The 19,788-nt window shown below is 36.0% G+C and overlaps 1 protein-coding gene across 1 annotated transcript in view; it reads left to right on the forward strand.

Moving 5' to 3' along the window:
- The window catches only part of LOC110454924 (calcium-independent protein kinase C-like), a 45,259-nt gene extending 25,690 nt beyond the window's left edge, over positions 1 to 19,569 (forward strand). Inside the window, exons 4-15 of the mRNA XM_021504738.1 lie at positions 1,785 to 1,816; positions 3,520 to 3,602; positions 5,714 to 5,843; positions 6,155 to 6,288; positions 6,779 to 6,845; positions 7,893 to 8,041; positions 8,992 to 9,165; positions 9,586 to 9,740; positions 10,024 to 10,162; positions 12,327 to 12,515; positions 13,167 to 13,316; positions 13,646 to 19,569. Coding sequence (XP_021360413.1) covers positions 1,785 to 1,816; positions 3,520 to 3,602; positions 5,714 to 5,843; positions 6,155 to 6,288; positions 6,779 to 6,845; positions 7,893 to 8,041; positions 8,992 to 9,165; positions 9,586 to 9,740; positions 10,024 to 10,162; positions 12,327 to 12,515; positions 13,167 to 13,316; positions 13,646 to 13,816 — 1,573 coding nt within the window. The 3' untranslated portion in view covers positions 13,817 to 19,569. The remainder of the gene's footprint in view (positions 1 to 1,784; positions 1,817 to 3,519; positions 3,603 to 5,713; positions 5,844 to 6,154; positions 6,289 to 6,778; positions 6,846 to 7,892; positions 8,042 to 8,991; positions 9,166 to 9,585; positions 9,741 to 10,023; positions 10,163 to 12,326; positions 12,516 to 13,166; positions 13,317 to 13,645) is intronic.
- The last annotated feature ends 219 nt before the right edge of the window (positions 19,570 to 19,788 follow it).

Consider the following 19,788-nt stretch of genomic DNA (forward strand, 5'->3'; position numbering starts at 1 on the left):
CCCCCCCAGCCCCTTACCCTTATCCATACACACATATCCAACTTCACACATAGACATCCTTCCATACATCTATTCTCCTCAGAAAAATCTCACTTCACACACAATCCAGCCCCCCCCCTCCCCCTCCTCCCACATACACATATTCCTCAGTCTTCCATTATAGACCCCCTCCCTAGACACACACACACATGCATTTACCTCCATAAACACACAAACTTGTCAAACTTTTAAATAGGAAGTGATCAACAATATACACCAGAGTTAAATTTAGCTGTTTTAGTTATCCAATGAGCTGGTGGCCTTGGTTCTGAGCAAAGGTCATCAAGTACATGTGTGGTTATAGCAGGATGTACAGGAGCACAAGATTTCATGTTAAATAAATAAAAAAAAATGTTTGGATTGACTACAACACAAAATTGATGTATTTAAATGTATTAAAAAAAAACCCAGATGCATTTTAAAAACAGTAAGTACCTGTATACAAATCTTATAAATTCTTTGTTAATATAAATATCAATACATTTGGACCAGAGATGAAAATATTGCTAATAATTTAGCTGTAAGCAGAAGCTTCTGTCAGATATGATTATCTACAGTGTGACTTTACTCAAACTTGGTAGATTATTTGTTAAGGGTTTACTATCCTCACAACAGCCAAGGCCACATCAACATGTAGGTGTTAAGGGAGCCACTTTCAAAAATAAGAGTAGGTATGTAGGAGAGGGAAAAAAATCTTTAGATTCCAACTTCTCAAACCTTTTAAATAGGTGTTAATATGAAAATTTCAGTTTGCCTGAACCCTTTCACCACTGTAGACCATAATGATCAATGCATAGTAGAGTTTATTGAAGTTACATAGGGGTGAAAGGGTTCATTAGACCTGTGTGTGGTATTTGCCCAGAAAGAAGTATCACAGATCTTGGTGAAAATCAAATATTTTACACAGGTAGAATTTAAAAATAATATTTCTTTAAATTAATATTTTTGGTTTTGTATCTCTGCTGACTTCCATGCAACATGCAAGGTCACATGCCTTTAATAGGGACAGCGACACTGCCTTCATGTGTTTCCTGTACAAACTGCTGTCATGTATGCAATGCTCTAAACCATATTTTATTTTTGCCCACAATTCTTTTTTTTTGTCATCTGGCCTTCACAAGGATAGAACTCTAAAGTTGGCATTAGATCCATGCTATCATAAGGAGACAGATACACACACATATATATATATATATATACCACCTCCAGCACACACATGTACTTTACACAGAGGCATGTCCTTAAATGGCCTTAGCTGTTAATAGGATACTTAGCCCAACATACATAATTTACAACAAAAAAGTCCAATAATGAATTAACTCTCATTCTTATCAGTATTACTAGTGTATATATAATTCATATACAGTATATAACTTTATTTATGCCGAAAGATTTTATTCACAAATACTTGAATTCATGATAGAGAAAATATTATGTCATTAATTAAAGATTAAAATTTGAGAATTGAGTCTCCTCAAGTACAAATGGGGAAAATGAATCGCTCACAAAGTGAGGTGATTTACAGTCATACTTTTCACCTTCCATGAATTCACTGTCTTATTCAAGGGTGCAAAATATGGCAATAACTTACCATTTTGCATTGTGTCATATCAAGCCGTTAACTAGCCTGAATTGAGTTGTGTGTGTCAGTTTTATAACCAGTTTTGTATCGTCGTTCAATCAGGTGAAATGATAGGCAGTAGTATAACTATGCCGTGTTGTAATAAGGTTTTCCTTCATTCCAGGGGTCTATGGAAGCAGGGGTATCAGTGCCAAGGTAAGTACTCCTAATGATATATCTGTAGCTACTTAATTATAATAGACTTGGTATATGTACTTCTATAGGTAAAGTGTACAAGTCAGGAAAGAAGTAGCTAACATAACCTAGGTAAAGTATATGGATTCTGAAAGTGGGCTATATACTGGTGTACTAACAAACATTTCTATGTAAAGCATGGAGTCTGAAAGAGGATAAAAATGTTCCAGAAAAATGTTTCTAGGTAAAGCATGGAGTCTGAAAGAGGATAAAAATGTTCCAGAAAATTTTTCTAGGAAAATCATGGAGTCTGAAATAGGGCTGTTGTTCTAACAATCATTTCTAGGTAAAGCAATGAGAAAAGGGCTGTCTAGCTAGCTAATGAGGACTATTTTGATGTACTAGATAAGTTTCCATGTTTCTAGGAAAAGCATATAGGTTATGAATCGGATGTGCTGGTGTACTTTATAGCAATTCTAGGTAAAACATGGAGTCATGAATAGAGTAACATGTATAATGGTTGAATGAAAATAAAAAAGTCTTTTGGAACGAAGAGGGATACAAAGATACATAGTATACATAGGTGAAACAACAGAAAGACAATAGAAACAAGAATCTACCTGGGTAGTTGTGGGGGTGATTCAGGTATCGTTTATCTAACATCATTAGACTAGTATTTAACATTAGTTATTTCCTTGTAGGATATAAGTTTTTTAAGTAGTAGCTAAACATTCCTTAATTTTGTTTCGTCATTAAACAGGATTGCCTGTATAAAAAACGTCTTCTTTCATTTTCTGGTCGACATTCCTTACTGCGAATCCCTTCATTTTGACACTCTATATGTCTGTTTATCTACACCAAGATAACACAATTCCTGTGGTACCATTGAAATTTCTGTGGTCAGAAAGTTTAGACAAGTGTGAACACCTCGTGACTATGTCATAAAAACTTGTTTGATTATTTTATGCGGTTGTATACACTCTGTATACTGTTCTTGTGTATACTGTTTTTGATATCCACGTTAGATGCGAGTGATACTTTCCCTAAACAAATGATAATTCTGATTCAGGCCTGCCAACCTTCAGAAGGGTCATTGGTGGAGATCTCCCTCATAGGAAATTTATTTGGATTAATTCTGCATTAAATTTCCTCGAAAGGAATTACATGTACGTGCAGAATAATTTTCATGACATTTTATTGCTGAAAACTGAATTATGATATTTGGTGACAATCATTGAAATTACATCCAAACACATCTACTCCAGTACCTGGTAGTTATAGATTCAGTGTACCAAAGTACTTTGACCACCTTAACATTTCATTGGCCATGATGGGAGAGGACAGAACTGCGTGGAACATTTTGTTCACCCGCAGCTTCAGCAGCATTTTAGGGATAGGAAAGGTGGGTTTGAGGGAGTCTCTGTTGACACACAGGAAGATTGGCAGCATCGGAGGTTAAAAATTGCATATAAAATCCACATCCACTTACCAGGTACCCTATACTACAATTATTTGTTTTAGTTGAACACACATTTACATGTAAATTGTAAAATAAATCCAAAGGCTAGCTACAATACCAGTGTAATCATAAACTTATAGGCAAAATCTTCAATCCATTTATACAATTACCTGCCTGTATGGCCATTGATGGGTTATTTTTGTTCATTGAAAAATGTATTTAATTATTTTACTCGTTGACATGAAGTTTTTTATGTTTATTTCAGTGTGTACATGTGTAGTTCACAAACGATGTCACCAACATGTCGTTACAAAGTGCCCAGGATCCAAAGACTCGGCACCAGAGGAGGTAAGTTGTATCTTCTGACTTAACTGCAGGGAGCTTATCAGTGAAGTCTTGGAACCAGAGGAAATAATTTCTCCAAATACTGCATCCCAGGGGAGGTTGTTGTCTACATAAACTTGTAACCAACTTATTCACAGCTCACAGACTTATATACAAACATGTAAGCCAGTCATACACAGCTCACAGACTTATATACAAACTTGTAAGCCAGTCATACACAGCTCACAGACTTATACACAAACTTGTAAGCCAGTCATACACAGCTCACAGACTTATACACAAACTTGTAAGCCAGTTATACACAGCTCACAGACTTATACACAAACTTGTAAGCCAGTTATACACAGCTCACAGACTTATACACAAACTTGTAAGCCAGTTATACATAGCTCACAGACTTATACACAAACTTGTAAGCCAGTTATACATAGCTCACAGACTTATATACAAACTTGTAAGCCAGTTATACAGCTCACAGACTTATACACAAACATGTAAGCCAGTCATACACAGCTCACAGACTTATACACAAACTTGTATGCCATTTATACACAGCTCAGACTGATACACAAACTTGTAAGCCATTTATACACAGCTCAGACTGATACACAAACTTATAAGCCATTTATACACAGCTCAGACTGATACACAAACTTCTAAGCCATTTATACACAGCTCAGACTGATACACAAACGTGTAAGCCAGTTATACAGCTCACATACTTATACACAAACATGTAAGCCAGTCATAAACAGCTCACAGACTTATACACAAACTTGTACGCCAGTCATACACAGCTCACAGACTTATACGCAAACTTGTAAGCCAGTTATACATTGCTCACAGACTTATACACAAACTTATAAGCCAGTTATACATAGCTCACATACTTATATACAAACTTGTAAGCCAGTTAAACAGCTCACAGACTTATACACAAACTTGTATGCCATTTATACACAGCTCAGACTGATACACAAACGTGTAAGCCAGTTATACAGCTCACAGACTTATACACAAGCTTGTAAGCCAGTTATACATAGCTTACAGACTTATACACAAACTTGTATGCCATTTATACACAGCTCAGACTGATACACAAACTTATAAGCCATTTATACACAGCTCAGACTGATACACAAACTTCTAAGCCATTTATACACAGCTCAGACTGATACACAAACTTATAAGCCATTTATACACAGCTCAGACTGCTAAACAAACTTGTAAGCCATTTATACAGCTCACAGACTTATACACACACATGTAAGCCAGTCATACACAGCACACAGACTTATACACAAACTTGTATGCCATTTATACACAGCTCAGACTAATACACAAACTTGTAAGCCATTTATACACAGCTAACAGCCTTATACACAAACTTGTAAGCCAGTAATACATAGCTCACAGACTTATACACAAACATGTAAGCCAGTCATACACAGCACACAGACTTATACACAAACTTGTATGCCAGTTATACATAGCTCTCATACTTATACACAAACTTGTAAGCCAGTAATACATAGCTCACAGACTTATACATAAACTTGTAAGCCAGTTATACATAGCTCCCAGACTTATACCAAAACTTGTAAGCCATTTATACACAGCTCAGACTGATACACAAACTTGTAAGCCAGTTATACACAGCTCACAGTCTTATAATACACAAACTTGTAAGCCAGTTATACACAGCTCACAGACTTATACACAAACTTAAAAGCCAGTTATACTCGGCTCAAACACTGTTATATACAAACATAGATCATCACTTGGCTGATTAAATACTGTTCAGATATGTAATTTACTATTTTTGCAAACAACACTCTTTTGTAAAATGTATTTTAAGGATAAATTAGTTCTTACAGAATATTATCTAGTTACTATATCAGATGATTGAGATAAACACCTTATATTATATGTCTGTGAACCTTAACTGAGACCTAGGGTTTGTTACTGTGTTGAGTAAAATAAGATTAAATAGATACAGTTTGCCTTCTGATCCAAGCAAAAATAGACAGAGTTGGAAAACTATTTCATATGAATGGTAACAATTTTGATTTGAAGAATTTTATGACACTCGTGTTGATTATTTTATTTTTCAGACATCGGGTACAAGATTTAATATAAATATACCACATAGGTTTAGCGTACATAATTACAAACGACCAACATTTTGTGATCACTGTGGGTCCTTGCTGTATGGACTGTTTCGACAGGGGCTTCAGTGTGAGGGTAAGTATTTACTGTTGATGCACATGCCATCTGTTACCCCCACTGGTATCTACCACTATCGGTGATAGTGTCTAGGCAGTGTTGATCCTATTGAAGTTCATATAGCACAATCTTAATGTTTATTTTATGTGTAAAATTTTAATGACTAGGAGAATATGTACTCGGTCACCTTCATCAGACATTGTTGATTTAGTTTTCGTTTCGTAAAATATCTATAGAATAGGACAATTAAAAAGATGGAAGAAAATAATTATTGCTTTAAGGAATTTATATTTCTCTCCTTTTAAATGATTGTACTTGTATTTTGACAGCTTGTAAATTGAATGTGCACAAACGTTGTCAGAAAAATGTGGCAAATAACTGTGGCATCAACACACGAGACATGGCACAGATCCTTCAGGAGATGGGCATCACATGTGACAAACTGTCTCAGAAACCCAAAAAGGTAAGCATCACATGTAAAAAAATGTGTCAGAAATCCAAAAAGGTTGGCATCACATGTGACAAAATGTCTCAGAAACCCAAAAAGGTAGGTATCACATGTGACAAACTGTCTCAGAAACCCCAAAAGGTAAGCATCACATGTGACAAACTGTATCAGAAACCCAAAAAGGTAAGCAATGCATGTGACAAATTATCAAGCAAACTTACAGGTGTTTTCTAGTTTCTAATCTAAACGATAGAATCCATTCTTTTTTGAAGCAACACAATATTGTTGAATAAATTCGGAAAAATTAAGTCTGTTATATTCATCCACATAGAAAAAAACCTGTAAAAACTTGTGGGATCTTGAAAACAAACTTTTGGAGCCTGATGCTAAAAAAACCCAAAAACATTCCCTGAATAAGAAGCAATAAGTTGATGATACATATCTTTTGCCTAATAATTTGGTTGGTGGTTAAGCTAGATTCATTGTGTTTCCTTTGTTATTGCAGGTACCAATAGCACCAGATTCTCCACATAAAGGGGGCTCTTCAGAGAATAATCTGCCTGTGATACCAGGTAAGTCAATGTGGAGGATGAAGTCTGTCTAGACTAATAAAATCTATTACCTGTGAATAGTTGAGGGCTAAGATTCTTTTACTTAATCCCAACTGAGGCGTAAGCCGAGGTAGATATGTTACAGAATCTTAGCCTGAGACTGAGATAACCCGATATCGCTCAGGTACAGGTAATAGACTTTTTTCTCACACCTTTTAGTTTGAAAAAGTATTCAATTTTGCTATAGTCTACAAATATCCCATCCGGGGCTTCAAGTGTATATGACCTTTTCACTACTAAAGTATGTTTACATGCTTTCTCACAAATGATGTAGTCTGTTTTTGCAAAGAAGAAAACATTTCACAGTGTAGATTATATTTTATCTACAATATTGACAATCTATCAACATCAAAACAATTCATTTAACGACAAAACAAAACGTTTATGATGCAGATTGTTATCACTTGGGTAAGCACGCAGATAGATACATTGATGTGTAAAAATTCCATGAAATGTGACTGAAAGGTGCCAGTCAAATCGGACGAGATAGAAAAATCTAGCACAGGGTATCAGGAAGTGCAAGAAAACCATTTCAATTGAAGTAATCTAGAGGCAAATGGAAATAGCAGTTAAAAAGATGTTGGTACAGCATTATACTGTAGATTAAGTCCTGTGAAAGATCCTAGAGCAGGTAAATTAAATATTGGTGCATAGCTTTCAAAATACAGTAATGTTAATGAGGTGATTTTTCAAGTGTCTCTTCTAGGCTTCTAACCTGGGACTACACATTGCAAGTCAAGTGCTCTGCCTATTGAGTTTAATTAAAATTACCTGTAGCCAAGTCAGAAACAAGGAACTATATAATAGTTTACCCCTGTGACAAACTCTTCCTCCTTGAAAGAACTCGTCCTCAACTCTCTGGAGACTGTAAGCGCAAGGTAGAGGAGATAATCCTACACGGTACAATAGTCCCATTAAGGTGCCAATGTAGCCAGGACTGTTGGGCTTCATAAACTTTGGTTAAGTAGGATTTGTTGCACACTACATGTATATAACAATCTATTGCAGACTCTGATGGGCAAGGTAAACTCTCGGATGACAGGTCCAGTAGAGGGAGGAGTCCCTCACAAGACCGCTCACAGCGCAAACGAGCTGACAAGTACTCACAGTCAGATTTTCGTTTTATTAAAGTTCTAGGAAAAGGGAGTTTTGGTAAGGTAAGTTTAACAAGGTAAAACTCACATTCTGGTTGGAACATGGTAAAAATTGCAGGATAAAGATAGTAAAAATAGGTGAGCAAAATAAATTGTCATACAGTTTAAAGTTTAATGATTTGTTCACCATGTGTTCTTCTATGATTAACTCTCATCATAGAGATTGTGTGATAGATATTTCAGAAAAAATATGTAAAAACTAAATCTTAGATGAGTGTCGCATAATTAATATTGATAAAAGGTTACAAAATAAAACTATCTTGCCATCAAATGCACTCATCCCCCGTGTTAAGACTGTTACCTTTATGATCATTTAAAACATTTGTGCTTCCATGGATCCAAAATTGAACATGTTAATCAAATTTCATGATTTATAAAATATAAGCTGTCATATTTGAAAGAGCCAAGTGAAAAATATGAGCATATGGACCTTTGTTATAATTATAGGTTTCTTGTCTGTTCACATTAAGACCAATTGTATAGCGATATACTTTGAAAATGTTGAGTGAGTGTCTTTAAAACTTTTCAATGAACATCACCCTATGATTCTGAATTACATGATTAATGTAAATGTGCAAGTTCTTATGTAACTTTCAATAATACCATAATAAATGTTGTCACAATGCCGTGGTGGCCAAGTGGTTAAGGCGTCTGACAATCTGCTGCCACTAGCCCTCCGCCACTGCGTCGCGGGTTTGAGACCTACGTGGGGCAGTCGCCAGATACTGGCCGTAGGTTGGTGGTTTTTCTCTAGGAACTCAAGCTTTCCTCCACCACCAAAACCTGGCACGTCCTTAAATGACCATAGCGGTTAATAGGACGTAAAACACAAACAAACCAAATAAAAAGGATACCTAATACAATTCATGAAAAAGTATTTTACAGAAACACGTGTCTTAGTGAGGAATAAAATTGATCATTTTTGCATACGATTGTAATTTGCTCTGTTACAGGTAATGTTAGCAGAAAAAATAGGTACGGACGAAGTATATGCAGTAAAGGTCCTTAAAAAGGATGTAATTATACAGGATGATGATGTAGAATGTACCATGACAGAAAAACGAATCTTAGCATTGTCGGCCAAACATCCTTTCCTCACAGCACTTCACTCATGCTTCCAGACTAAGGTACCAGTCATGTTGTGCATCGTGATTTAGAGAATTAATTACCTAAGTAATGGTGAAACAGTACTGTACTTTAAACTGACTCGGTTCTTTGTTATCAGTGTTTAAAAGTGTTTGTATCCAGAGTAAATGTTTCTGTTTTGATAGAACCAGAATTGTTACTTAAAACTTATTGAGTTCCTTTATTTTAAGTGTTAAAAACTTGAATATTTAGAGCCTCAGCTAAATGATAAGAAATACATAGAATCTTTTCTATTTCTATTTAAGTTGCATGGTTATAACCTCATCAGTGATGGAGTTAGGGGCTTAATATGATACACATTACATATTTTGTGTAGTTGATAGTTAGCTATCATATCAATAAAGAACTGAGTTTTCAAATAGAAAGTCTGGTATATAATACTACCTTTTGTTTACTTTCAGGACCGACTATATTTTGTGATGGAATTTGTAAATGGTGGTGATCTAATGTTCCAAATTCAAAGATCCCGCAAATTTGATGAACTTCGTGCACGATTTTACGCAGCAGAAGTAACCCTTGCCCTGAGGTTTCTTCACCGACATGGGATTATATATAGGTGTGTGAAATTTCTCTTTTTCTGATTAGAGAAAAGTGCTGAAAATTTAAAGAAAAGTTTATTTCAAATATTACTTCTTAGCTATAGGAACTATGTTTTTCTGGCTTCATCACTGTCAGTCAATAAGTGTAACTTGGGAATATTCATTTTTGATGATTGAAGATATGCTGATGAATTGGGTAAATAAAAGTTGGACTGAAACCATATTAGATGCTCTACATGCAGTTTTAAAATTTTATTTTCAATAAAAAGTATCACTACCACTTTGGTTTTCTTTTTGCAGAGATCTGAAATTAGATAACATTCTTCTGGATGCTGAAGGTCATTGTAAGATAGCTGACTTTGGAATGTGTAAAGAAGGCATGTTTGAAACCAAACTGACGCAGACGTTCTGTGGGACCCCTGATTATATAGCACCGGAGGTCAGTTAAAACCCTATGGCTGGTTTTGTAGAGACTATCTATGGGTCAGCCCCTATTACCAGCAGTTTGCTACCTATGGCTGATTCTGTAGAGATTATCTATGGGTCAGTCCGTATTACCATCAGTTATGACCCTATGGCTGATTCTGTAGAGATTATCTATCGGTCAGTCCCTATTACCATCAGTTTCCTACCTATGGCTGATTCTGTAGAGATTATCTATGGGTCAGCCCCTATGACCCTAGATTATCTAGGTATTCATGTGTTTGGCCTAAGGACCTCTGATTGTTAAGGGAACATTTATGTTTTGCCCCAGATTATCTAGGGAATATATATGTGTCAGGCCCCAGGACCACATATTCTCTGGAGGTTATTTATGTATTGCATAAGGATCCATGATTGTCTAGGGATTGTCCATGTGTCGGGCTCCAGGACCCCTTATTGTGGTCTGTCCATTTGTCCGTCCTTAATCTGTCCATTTGTCCGTCCTTAAACAATTCGTATTACTCATGGTAATGCTATTTCTCAAGAAGTACTTGGCAGGTATTTCTCAAGTTTCATTTGTAGGTTTACCTAGGTGCATGATTCATTTGGTTTCATTCATTTGTGGTCTGTCAGGATTTTGACAATTACAAACTTGACTCTCACAATTTCTCAAGAAGTATTAGATGGATGTTTTCAAATTTCATATGTAGCTTCCCATTGGTCTTCTGCTGTACAGGCTTCATTTTGAGGAAGATCAGGATTGACGAGGCAGTCATCCTGAATTTTTAGCCCACCATCATCTATCTGATGGTGGGCTATTCAAATCACCCTGCGTCCATGGTCCGTGGTCTGTCCGTCGTCCGTCGTCCGTCGTCCGTCCTTAAACAATTCTTGTTATCGGTATTTCTCAAGAAGTACTAAAGGGATCTTTCTCAACTTTTATATGTAGGATCCCCTTGGTCCTTAGCTGTGCAGGGCAACTTTTGAGACTGATCGGATAAACAACATGGCCGACAGGCAGCCATCTTGGATTTTGATATTGAAAGTTTGTTATCGCTATTTCTCAAGAAGTATCAGAGGGATCTTTTTTAAATTTTATATGTAGGTTCCCCTTGGTCATTATCTGTGCAGGGCAACTTTTGAGACTGATCAGATAAACAACATGGCTGACAGGCTGCCATCTTGGATTTTGATAGTGTAGTTTTGTTACCGCTAATTCTCCAGAAGAAATAGAGGGATCGTTCTTAAATTATATATGTAGGTTCCCCTTGGTCCTAGTTGTGCAGGGCAATTTGAGAGACTGATCGGATAAACAACATGGCCGACACGCAGCCATCTTGGATTTAGATATTGAAAGTTTGTTATCGCTATTTCTCAGGAAGTAAGGAAGGGATCTTGCCGTAGGTTGGTGGTTTTTCTCTAGGAACTCAAGCTTTCCTCCACCACCAAAACCTGGCAGATCATAAAAACAAAATGGATTAAAAGAAGAACTAAACAGATCTTTCACATATTGCAATGATCGATTCTATTTCTTTCACATTAAGTACTGTACTAGTAAATATGTGAAATGACAAACTCACTTTGAAGGTTGGCTTTCATACACATCAGTATTATGTTATATCAAAAGTTACCTCAAGGTGCATTTACTGTTAACATGACTCGATCAAACAGATTAGAGGAAAGAAGGGAAATGATTGAACTGACAAAGAACTAATGAAGATGGTACAAAGGTGGGCGCCAAGATCCCTCTGGGATCTCTTGTTACTGTTAAAGTTTGTCAATTGTGAGACTTATGGGCTGTGACATCTGAAGTTTGTTATCATACCATTCTCAAATTTTGTAAGGAGGTTCTTCTTGTTCCTTAGTTTTGCATATTTCATTTTGTGCTTCAAGTTCCTTGAAATATTGTTGTTAGAAATCAGAAATCTCTGGCAACCTTATTTTGAAAGGACAATATCAAACAAAGCTTCATGAAATTTTAGATCAGAATTTGCCACAAGGTGCATTAATTTACTTTTTACATGACTATCAATCCAACAGATCAGAAAAAAAAGAAAAAGTCAATAGAATTAGTGAAGAATCTATGGTGGTAGGTGCTAATATCCCTGTTTGTATGACAGAGTTGTCCCCCTTCTGTACATCTTTTATTTGTATGACGAGGTTTGTTTTGCTGCCTTTAGATCCTACAGGAGTTGGAGTATGATGCCTCTGTTGACTGGTGGGCACTAGGAGTCCTCATGTATGAGATGATGGCTGGCCAGCCTCCTTTTGAGGCAGATAACGAAGAGGATCTGTTTGAGTCCATTCTCCATGATGATGTACTCTATCCAGTTTGGCTCAGCAAGGAAGCTGTGACTATTCTCAAAGGAGTAAGCATGATATACTTGGGTCCCATTCTGTAGGGTACCAGCTTTATTAGACAATATCTAATATGAAACACCAATGTTCCACAAAAGTTTGAATATATTAACTTGAATATGCATAGATTTTAACATTTCTGTCAACGGATAAGTTCAACATTCTGCAAATCAATTTCATGTTTTAAGTGATTACATGTTTTAAGTGATTACATGTTTTAAGTGACATTTCTCTTCTAACGAAATATAAACTTTTCTCAAATTAGTTAAATATTTGAGGAAATAAAACTGCAAGCTTACATTAGGATTTTGATAACAAAGAATAAACAGTTAAAAATTTGTACTTGTTCTCTATACCGAATTGACAAAAAAAAATGGTCTCTCAAGACACTAGTTCTATTGTAGTAATAAGGCAGTTTTTGGTACTGCTATGATTTGTTGAAAATCTGTAGATCTTATTTGTTTATTGATTGATAGATCCTTTGATAAGAATTAAGAAACTTGAAAATAATCCTTTAAGATTTGAATCTGAACTATGAAAAGTTGATCATGTTTTTTTATAAAGTAGTCCGTATTGATTTTATAATTATCTTAAATTTCAGATTTCATATCCAGATTGGTTTTTACTTTCTTACAAATGTTTTTTTTTTGATATTTCATCAGTTCATGACCAAAAATCCTGCCAAGCGACTTGGCTGTGTAAGATCTCAAGGTGGAGAGAAAGCAATCTTGGTTCATCCGTTCTTCCTCGACAAGATTGACTGGGAAGGGTTAGAGCAGAGGAAAGTGAAACCACCATTCAGACCCAAGATTGTAAGTACAGTGATACCTGTGTGTGACTACATTTAATCTCCAAGACAAAGATTGTAAATACTAATTTGTCTATACCACCATTCTGACCCAATATTTTAAGTAAAACAATCTACAATAAAACAAGTTTAAACTGTTCTCGGGAAACTTGTATAAACCAGAGCTAGCTAGGTTCATCTGCATATTTCATTTACTTTATTATTCTGAAAAATAGACAAAGTCTGATGTCACTGAAGTTTTCTGAAAATATGTTAGTAACTGTAAAGTTTCAATGAATTTTAGAAAGTTTGAAAAATACACACAAGTTGCTACAATTTCATTTTGTTTTGCAGAAATCAAAGACAGATGCTAACAATTTTGACAAAGACTTCACATCTGAAGAGCCAGCGTTGACACCCGTTGATCCATCTGTTGTCAAGGCCATTAACCAAGAGGAGTTCCGGGGATTCTCATTTATTAATCCAGACTATGGAAAAGTGTTTCAGTCGTCGGACATTCATTGACCGAGGTCTCAATGCTGATGGACAGATGGCAGATTGTGTTTTAACCCTTTATCCCTTTCCCCTATCCGTAACTCCCTACCCTCCAGAATTACAACCTAGGTGAATAATGCTATTTCCATGTCTTTCTAAATCTATAGTCCTGTGACGTATGTAACGAACAGCTGTCCAGCCTCTGGTGAGCTCTCTCCTGTATAACTCACAGGCACATATGTTTCTATCTGGGTTAGGAAGTGAGGCTACTATCAGGGGGACAAAGTTTAGGGCAGATGTTGCAGATAAATGATATGTGAATTAAACTTTCAGATGTTTACTACTGTTTTAGGTAGATTTACTACTGTTGATCAGGTATGAAAGCCTGACACAGAAAAATTCACAAATATTATGAAAGTTAATTGAAAAAACTTCAGTTCAATTCGATTAGAATTCCTCTACACAAAACAAATTTAAATCATATTTTCTAGATATTACTACATGGCAATTATTTCAATCATGGTTGTAGCCAATCACACATAACTTGGAAGTAGTCAGTTCCAAATACTTGGCTTTAACCAATCAAATGAAAGATTACATTAGTCAATTCTGAACACTTGGCTGTAATCTATCAAATATTGGATTACAATAGTCAATGCTAAATGCTTGGCTCACTCTTGAAGTAAGAGTTATGTGCCCCTGGTCAGACTATCTGTCGGAGATTAAGTATTTGACGTGTGCTATTATTTTGTGGTAATACTTAGTTTACCCTAAAGTTTAGCCTAAAGTTTAGGAAGTTTAAAGTTGTTCTTTTACCATTCAAGTGAATTTATGATAGATGGCATTATTCTTGGTTTTATTTCCTATTTTGAATTTGATATTCCATTCACTACAGCAAAACCTACTGCAGTGAATGTTCAGAGCTGCAGGAAAAAGTGAGTTTATTGTTTTCTGTTGTTTAAGGTTTTTTGCTTTAATGGATTTGTCAAGGTAAACACTTTGTTTATCTCAGTTGTCACGTTTGGTTGTGTTTAGTGATTTGTTTAGTGATCTCTGTTGATCAGTTAGTGCTAATGTTTGTCTAGAGAGATATTATCATGAACAAGGAACTATAGAAACATATGTGTCAGTGAGCTATACCAGAGAGCTGACATCCTTTTTTTAATTAAAACTTACATAATGTCATTTGTCCCATTTTAACTAGTGATAAATATGTATAGAAATCTAGAACATTTAACACAGTGCTTCTACGTGACACAGATTCCGAGTATAACATTAAATCAGTGCTTCTGTGTGAAACAGATTCTCTGTATAACATTAAATCAGTGCTTCTATGTGACACAGATTCCCTGTATAACATGAAACAAGTGCATCAGTGTAACACAGATTCTCTGTATTACGTCAATCCAGTGCTTCTGTGTGACACAGATTCCCGGTAAAGCATAAAACCAGTGCTTCTATGTGACAAAGATTCACTGTATAACAGGAATGCGTTTGTAAGGCAGGTATGGCCGACAGACTTCAGCAACAATAAATCTGATGTAGCACTTTTTTTCTCCCCATTGGACAAGTGGATAGCATGTGTTTTCTATTTCGGCCTGGTGTACGCATTTGTGTCTCATCCATGTTACTGGAGCGTCCATCCGGATCAACTGAGAGAGTGTGTGTTAAATGGATTGTGCATTAATTTACATTGGCTTTCTTATAAACCAAGGACTGTGTGGTAGTAGACAGAAAGCTATAATCATAGTTTACAGTATTTCTAATTCAACCTCATCCAACATGATTCATCAGTGAGTCGGCCATCTTTGATATTGTGCGGCTATTGATCGCTTATTCTTATATCGACTTTCATCTAGACTACTACCATTAATTTTCTGTATAATGAACATATTCTGGATTAATTTTCCATATCATCCCAGATTAATGTATTATTAGAGTTTGTCAACAGTCACTGAAGATCAGAGCGCATTCCTCTCGCATATATTGTTAACAGTCATGTGACCTCCCTCACAAGGGAGACACCTCAAACTTCTGTACAGACTTGTGCTAATGAATCCTCTTACACAGAACAAATGTTTACAACATGTAGATAGATTCCATGGGTGAGTGGATTAGTTTGAATTTAACACAAACATGTTTATTTTAGAGGTTGATTGGTTTGACCCCTTTTTCCTTCGTTTTGTCAGCCTGTTCAGTGACACAATGATAGTCAATGTAAAAAGGAACATGTTGATCAGGCATAAAAGGGTTTGAGGTCACGCTATATATATAGAGGTTGTACCACATAGGATGGAGGTTAGAAAAGTCCAAGTGAGGTTGAGGTTGGTCAGGTCACCATGGGATGGAGGTTGGTCAGGTTGACATGGGGTTGAGGTTGGTTAGGTCCACATGTTGATTAGGTCCACATTGGACGAAGGTTTGTTAGGTCCAAATGGGAAGGAGGTTGGTCAGGTCCACATGGGATGGAGGTTGGTAAGGTCCACATCAAATGAAGGCTTGTCAGTCCCACATGAGGTAGAAGCTTGTCAGGTCCACATGGGATTAAGGTTGGTTAGGTCCACACAGGATGGAGGTTGGTCAGGTCTACATCGGATGGAGGTTTGTTAGGTCCACATGGTTTGGAAATTGGTTAGGTCCACATGGGATGGAGGTTGGTCAGGCCCACATGGGATGGAGGCTCAGGTCATACTATTTGGTATATGAAGAATAATGATTATTTTGTTATGAATCTCTGGAAATGATGCCTTGTGTTGGAATTTACTGACATTAGTCCCTTCGATAATATGATATTCCAATCTAAAAGCATTGCCCAAAATTAGTTACATAATTCCAGGCTGAATTAAATCATTGGAATTTTGTGTTGTATCTAATAAAAAACATTTTATTAATTGTGATTATATATCAGATTTTGGTAAACTTAACTTAAGAGTACAACCAGATCTGAATATTACCTGGCTAGGTTTGAAGGAGACATTGAATCAGATCTGTATAACCTGGCTTGGTATGAATAAGATATGGAATCTGATCTGTATTATCTGGCTTGGTATGAATGAGACATTGAATCAGATCTGTATTACCTGGCTATGTCTGAATGAGACATTGAATCAGATCTGTACATCACCTGGCTCAGTCTGAATGAGACATTAAATAAGATCTGTATTACCTGGCTTGGTAAAAATCAGGTCTGAATATTACCTGGCTAGGTCTGAATGAGACATTGAATCAGATCTGTACATCACCTGGCTCAGTCTGAATGAGACATTGAATAAGATCTGTATTACCTGACTAGGTCTGAATGAGATATGGAATAAGATCTGTATTACCTCGCTAAGTCTGAATGGGATATGGAATCAGATCTGTATATCACTTGACTAGGTCTGAATGAGACATTGAATCAGATCTGTATTACCAGGCTAGGTATGAATGAGACATTGAATCAGATCTGTATTACCTGACTAGGTCTGAATGAGACATTGAATCAGATCTTTATATTACCTGGCTAAGTCTGAATGAGAAGGCAAATAAGATCTGTTCATTACCTGCCTAAGTTTGAATGAGATTTAAAATCAGATCTGTATATTACCTTGCTAGGTCAGAATGAGACCAAGAATAAGATCTGTATATTACCTGGCTAGGTCAGAATGAGGCCAAGAATAAGATCTGTATATTACCTGGCTAGGTCAGAATGAGGCATATTCCAGTAAGCAAACCCGGTATCACCTGGTTTGGTTTGAAATCGATTGAGACAAGAAATAAGTCGGAAATCAAATGAGACGTTGAATTAGATCTGTATTTTACCTTGCTAGGTCTGAATGTGATATGGAATAAGATCTGTTTATTACCTGACTAGCTTCTTTCAGAACGGATAATCTCCAATAATTCTGATCAGCTTATGACAAGATTTACAAAACAACTTTATTTCATGTTTTTTTTTAATTTCTGTAACATTTAAAAAATCTAGTAAACATTTTTGTTCAAATATATCACATGACAAAGCAAAACTGGTTTCACTTTGATAACTAGTTTGATTTTGATCAACTAGTGATGATAATAGACTAGTGTGACGATGATAAAACAGGTGTGGCCTTGATGAATTAGCGTGACCTTGATAACTAGTGTGACCTTGTGATCTATCGTGACCTCTATACTGATGTCACAGGGGACCAACTGTGTAAGATCAAGAGATAGAATGCCAAGTGAGCAATATAGGCCTATAGGGCCTCCTTTTGTCTTGGCCATCAGGAATTTTGTATTTTTTGATGCATGTCTGAAAATGATGGGTTATCTGGCAATTCAGTACACGTTATTTTCCCATTACTTGAACATTCATACATTTACAATTCATTTATTCATATATATTATTTTTCGTTTATTCATTGTTCATCCATTCAATTTTTCACTTATCATACATCACTATATAAACTGTGACTCATCTAATGATTGATGTAGTCAATCTAGTTTTCATTTTGCAATTTTAAAAATATATACAAAATTTTACATGTGTGTGTATATATAGGTATTTTGTACATAGACAAGTAATATATGAATTTTTTGGGGGGTAAAAATGTGTTTACATGTGTGATGCAATAGTGCTCTGGGTATATTTGTGTGATATATGTCGATGTCAGGCAACTGGAGGGGTAAATCTGATGCCAATGTATGAGGGAATAGATGAGTGCTTCAGTGACACGTGTGAACTTAAATCAGTTAGGGTGTGCAAGCATTAAAAAAGGTAGATTACAGAGTACTAGGACAGCTACCATTGTAACATACAGACTGTAGGCAGTATGGTCCTTACATAAACTATATTGAGTATAAGCTTTGTCATTGCAGATACAGACAGTATTGAGTACAGTTTAGATACAGGCTGTACTGAGTACAGTCTAGATACAGGCTGTAATGAGTGCAGTATAAAGATACAGGCTGTAATATTACAAGCTATGTCATAACAGATACAGGCTTTGTTGAGTACAGTCCATAGAAACAAGCTGTATTGAGTTGAAAATGTTTAATAATAAAAAAGATACGGGCTGCATTTAGAACAGGTTATTTTATAATAGATACCATCTGTATTTAAAACAAAACATTAGAGGTATAGGCTGTATAGTGTACAGACAACAGGTACAGGCTGTATTGAGCATAATCTATAAATACAGGCTGCTTTGAATACAGTCTATACATACACAGGCTTCGATTACAGTGTGTATACACAGGTTGTATTAAGTATCGCCTATATATACACAGATTGTATTGATTATAGTCTATATATATGCAAATGTTGTATTGAGTACAGTCTATATATACAGGCTGTATAGTGTACAGCCTATACATGTATATATACACAGGCTGTATTGTGCAGTTTTTATACACTGGCTGTATTGAGGACAGTCTGAATATTCAGGCTGTATTATGTACAGCCTGTACATGTATATATACACAGGCTGTATTGAGTAGTTTATATACACAGGCTGTATTGGGTACGGTTTATATACTAAGGCTGTATTGAGTACTGTCTATATACACAGGCTGTTGGAGTACAGTTTATATACACAAGCTGTATTGAGTACGGTCTATATACACAGGCTGTATTGAGTACGGTCTATATACACAGGCTGTATTGAGTAGTCTATATACACAGGCTGTAATGAGTACGGTCTATATATACAGGCTGTATTGAGTACGGTTTATATACACAGGCTGTATTGAGTACAGTTTACATACACAGGCTGTATTGAGTACGGTCTATATATACACCGGCTGTATTGAGTACAGTTTATATACACAGGCTGTATTGAGTATGGTTTATAGTTTATATACACAGGCTGTATTGAGTACAGTTTATATACACAAGCTGTATTGAGTATGGTTTATATACACAGGCTGTATTGAGTACAGTTTATATATACACCGGCTGTATTGAGTACGGTCTATATATACACAGGCTGTATTGAGTACAGTTTACATACACCGGCTGTATTGAGTACGGTCTATATATACAC

This window comes from Mizuhopecten yessoensis, unplaced genomic scaffold (assembly GCF_002113885.1).
Source record: "Mizuhopecten yessoensis strain PY_sf001 unplaced genomic scaffold, ASM211388v2 scaffold8111, whole genome shotgun sequence".
In the NCBI taxonomy this organism is placed as follows: Eukaryota; Metazoa; Mollusca; class Bivalvia; order Pectinida; family Pectinidae; genus Mizuhopecten; species Mizuhopecten yessoensis.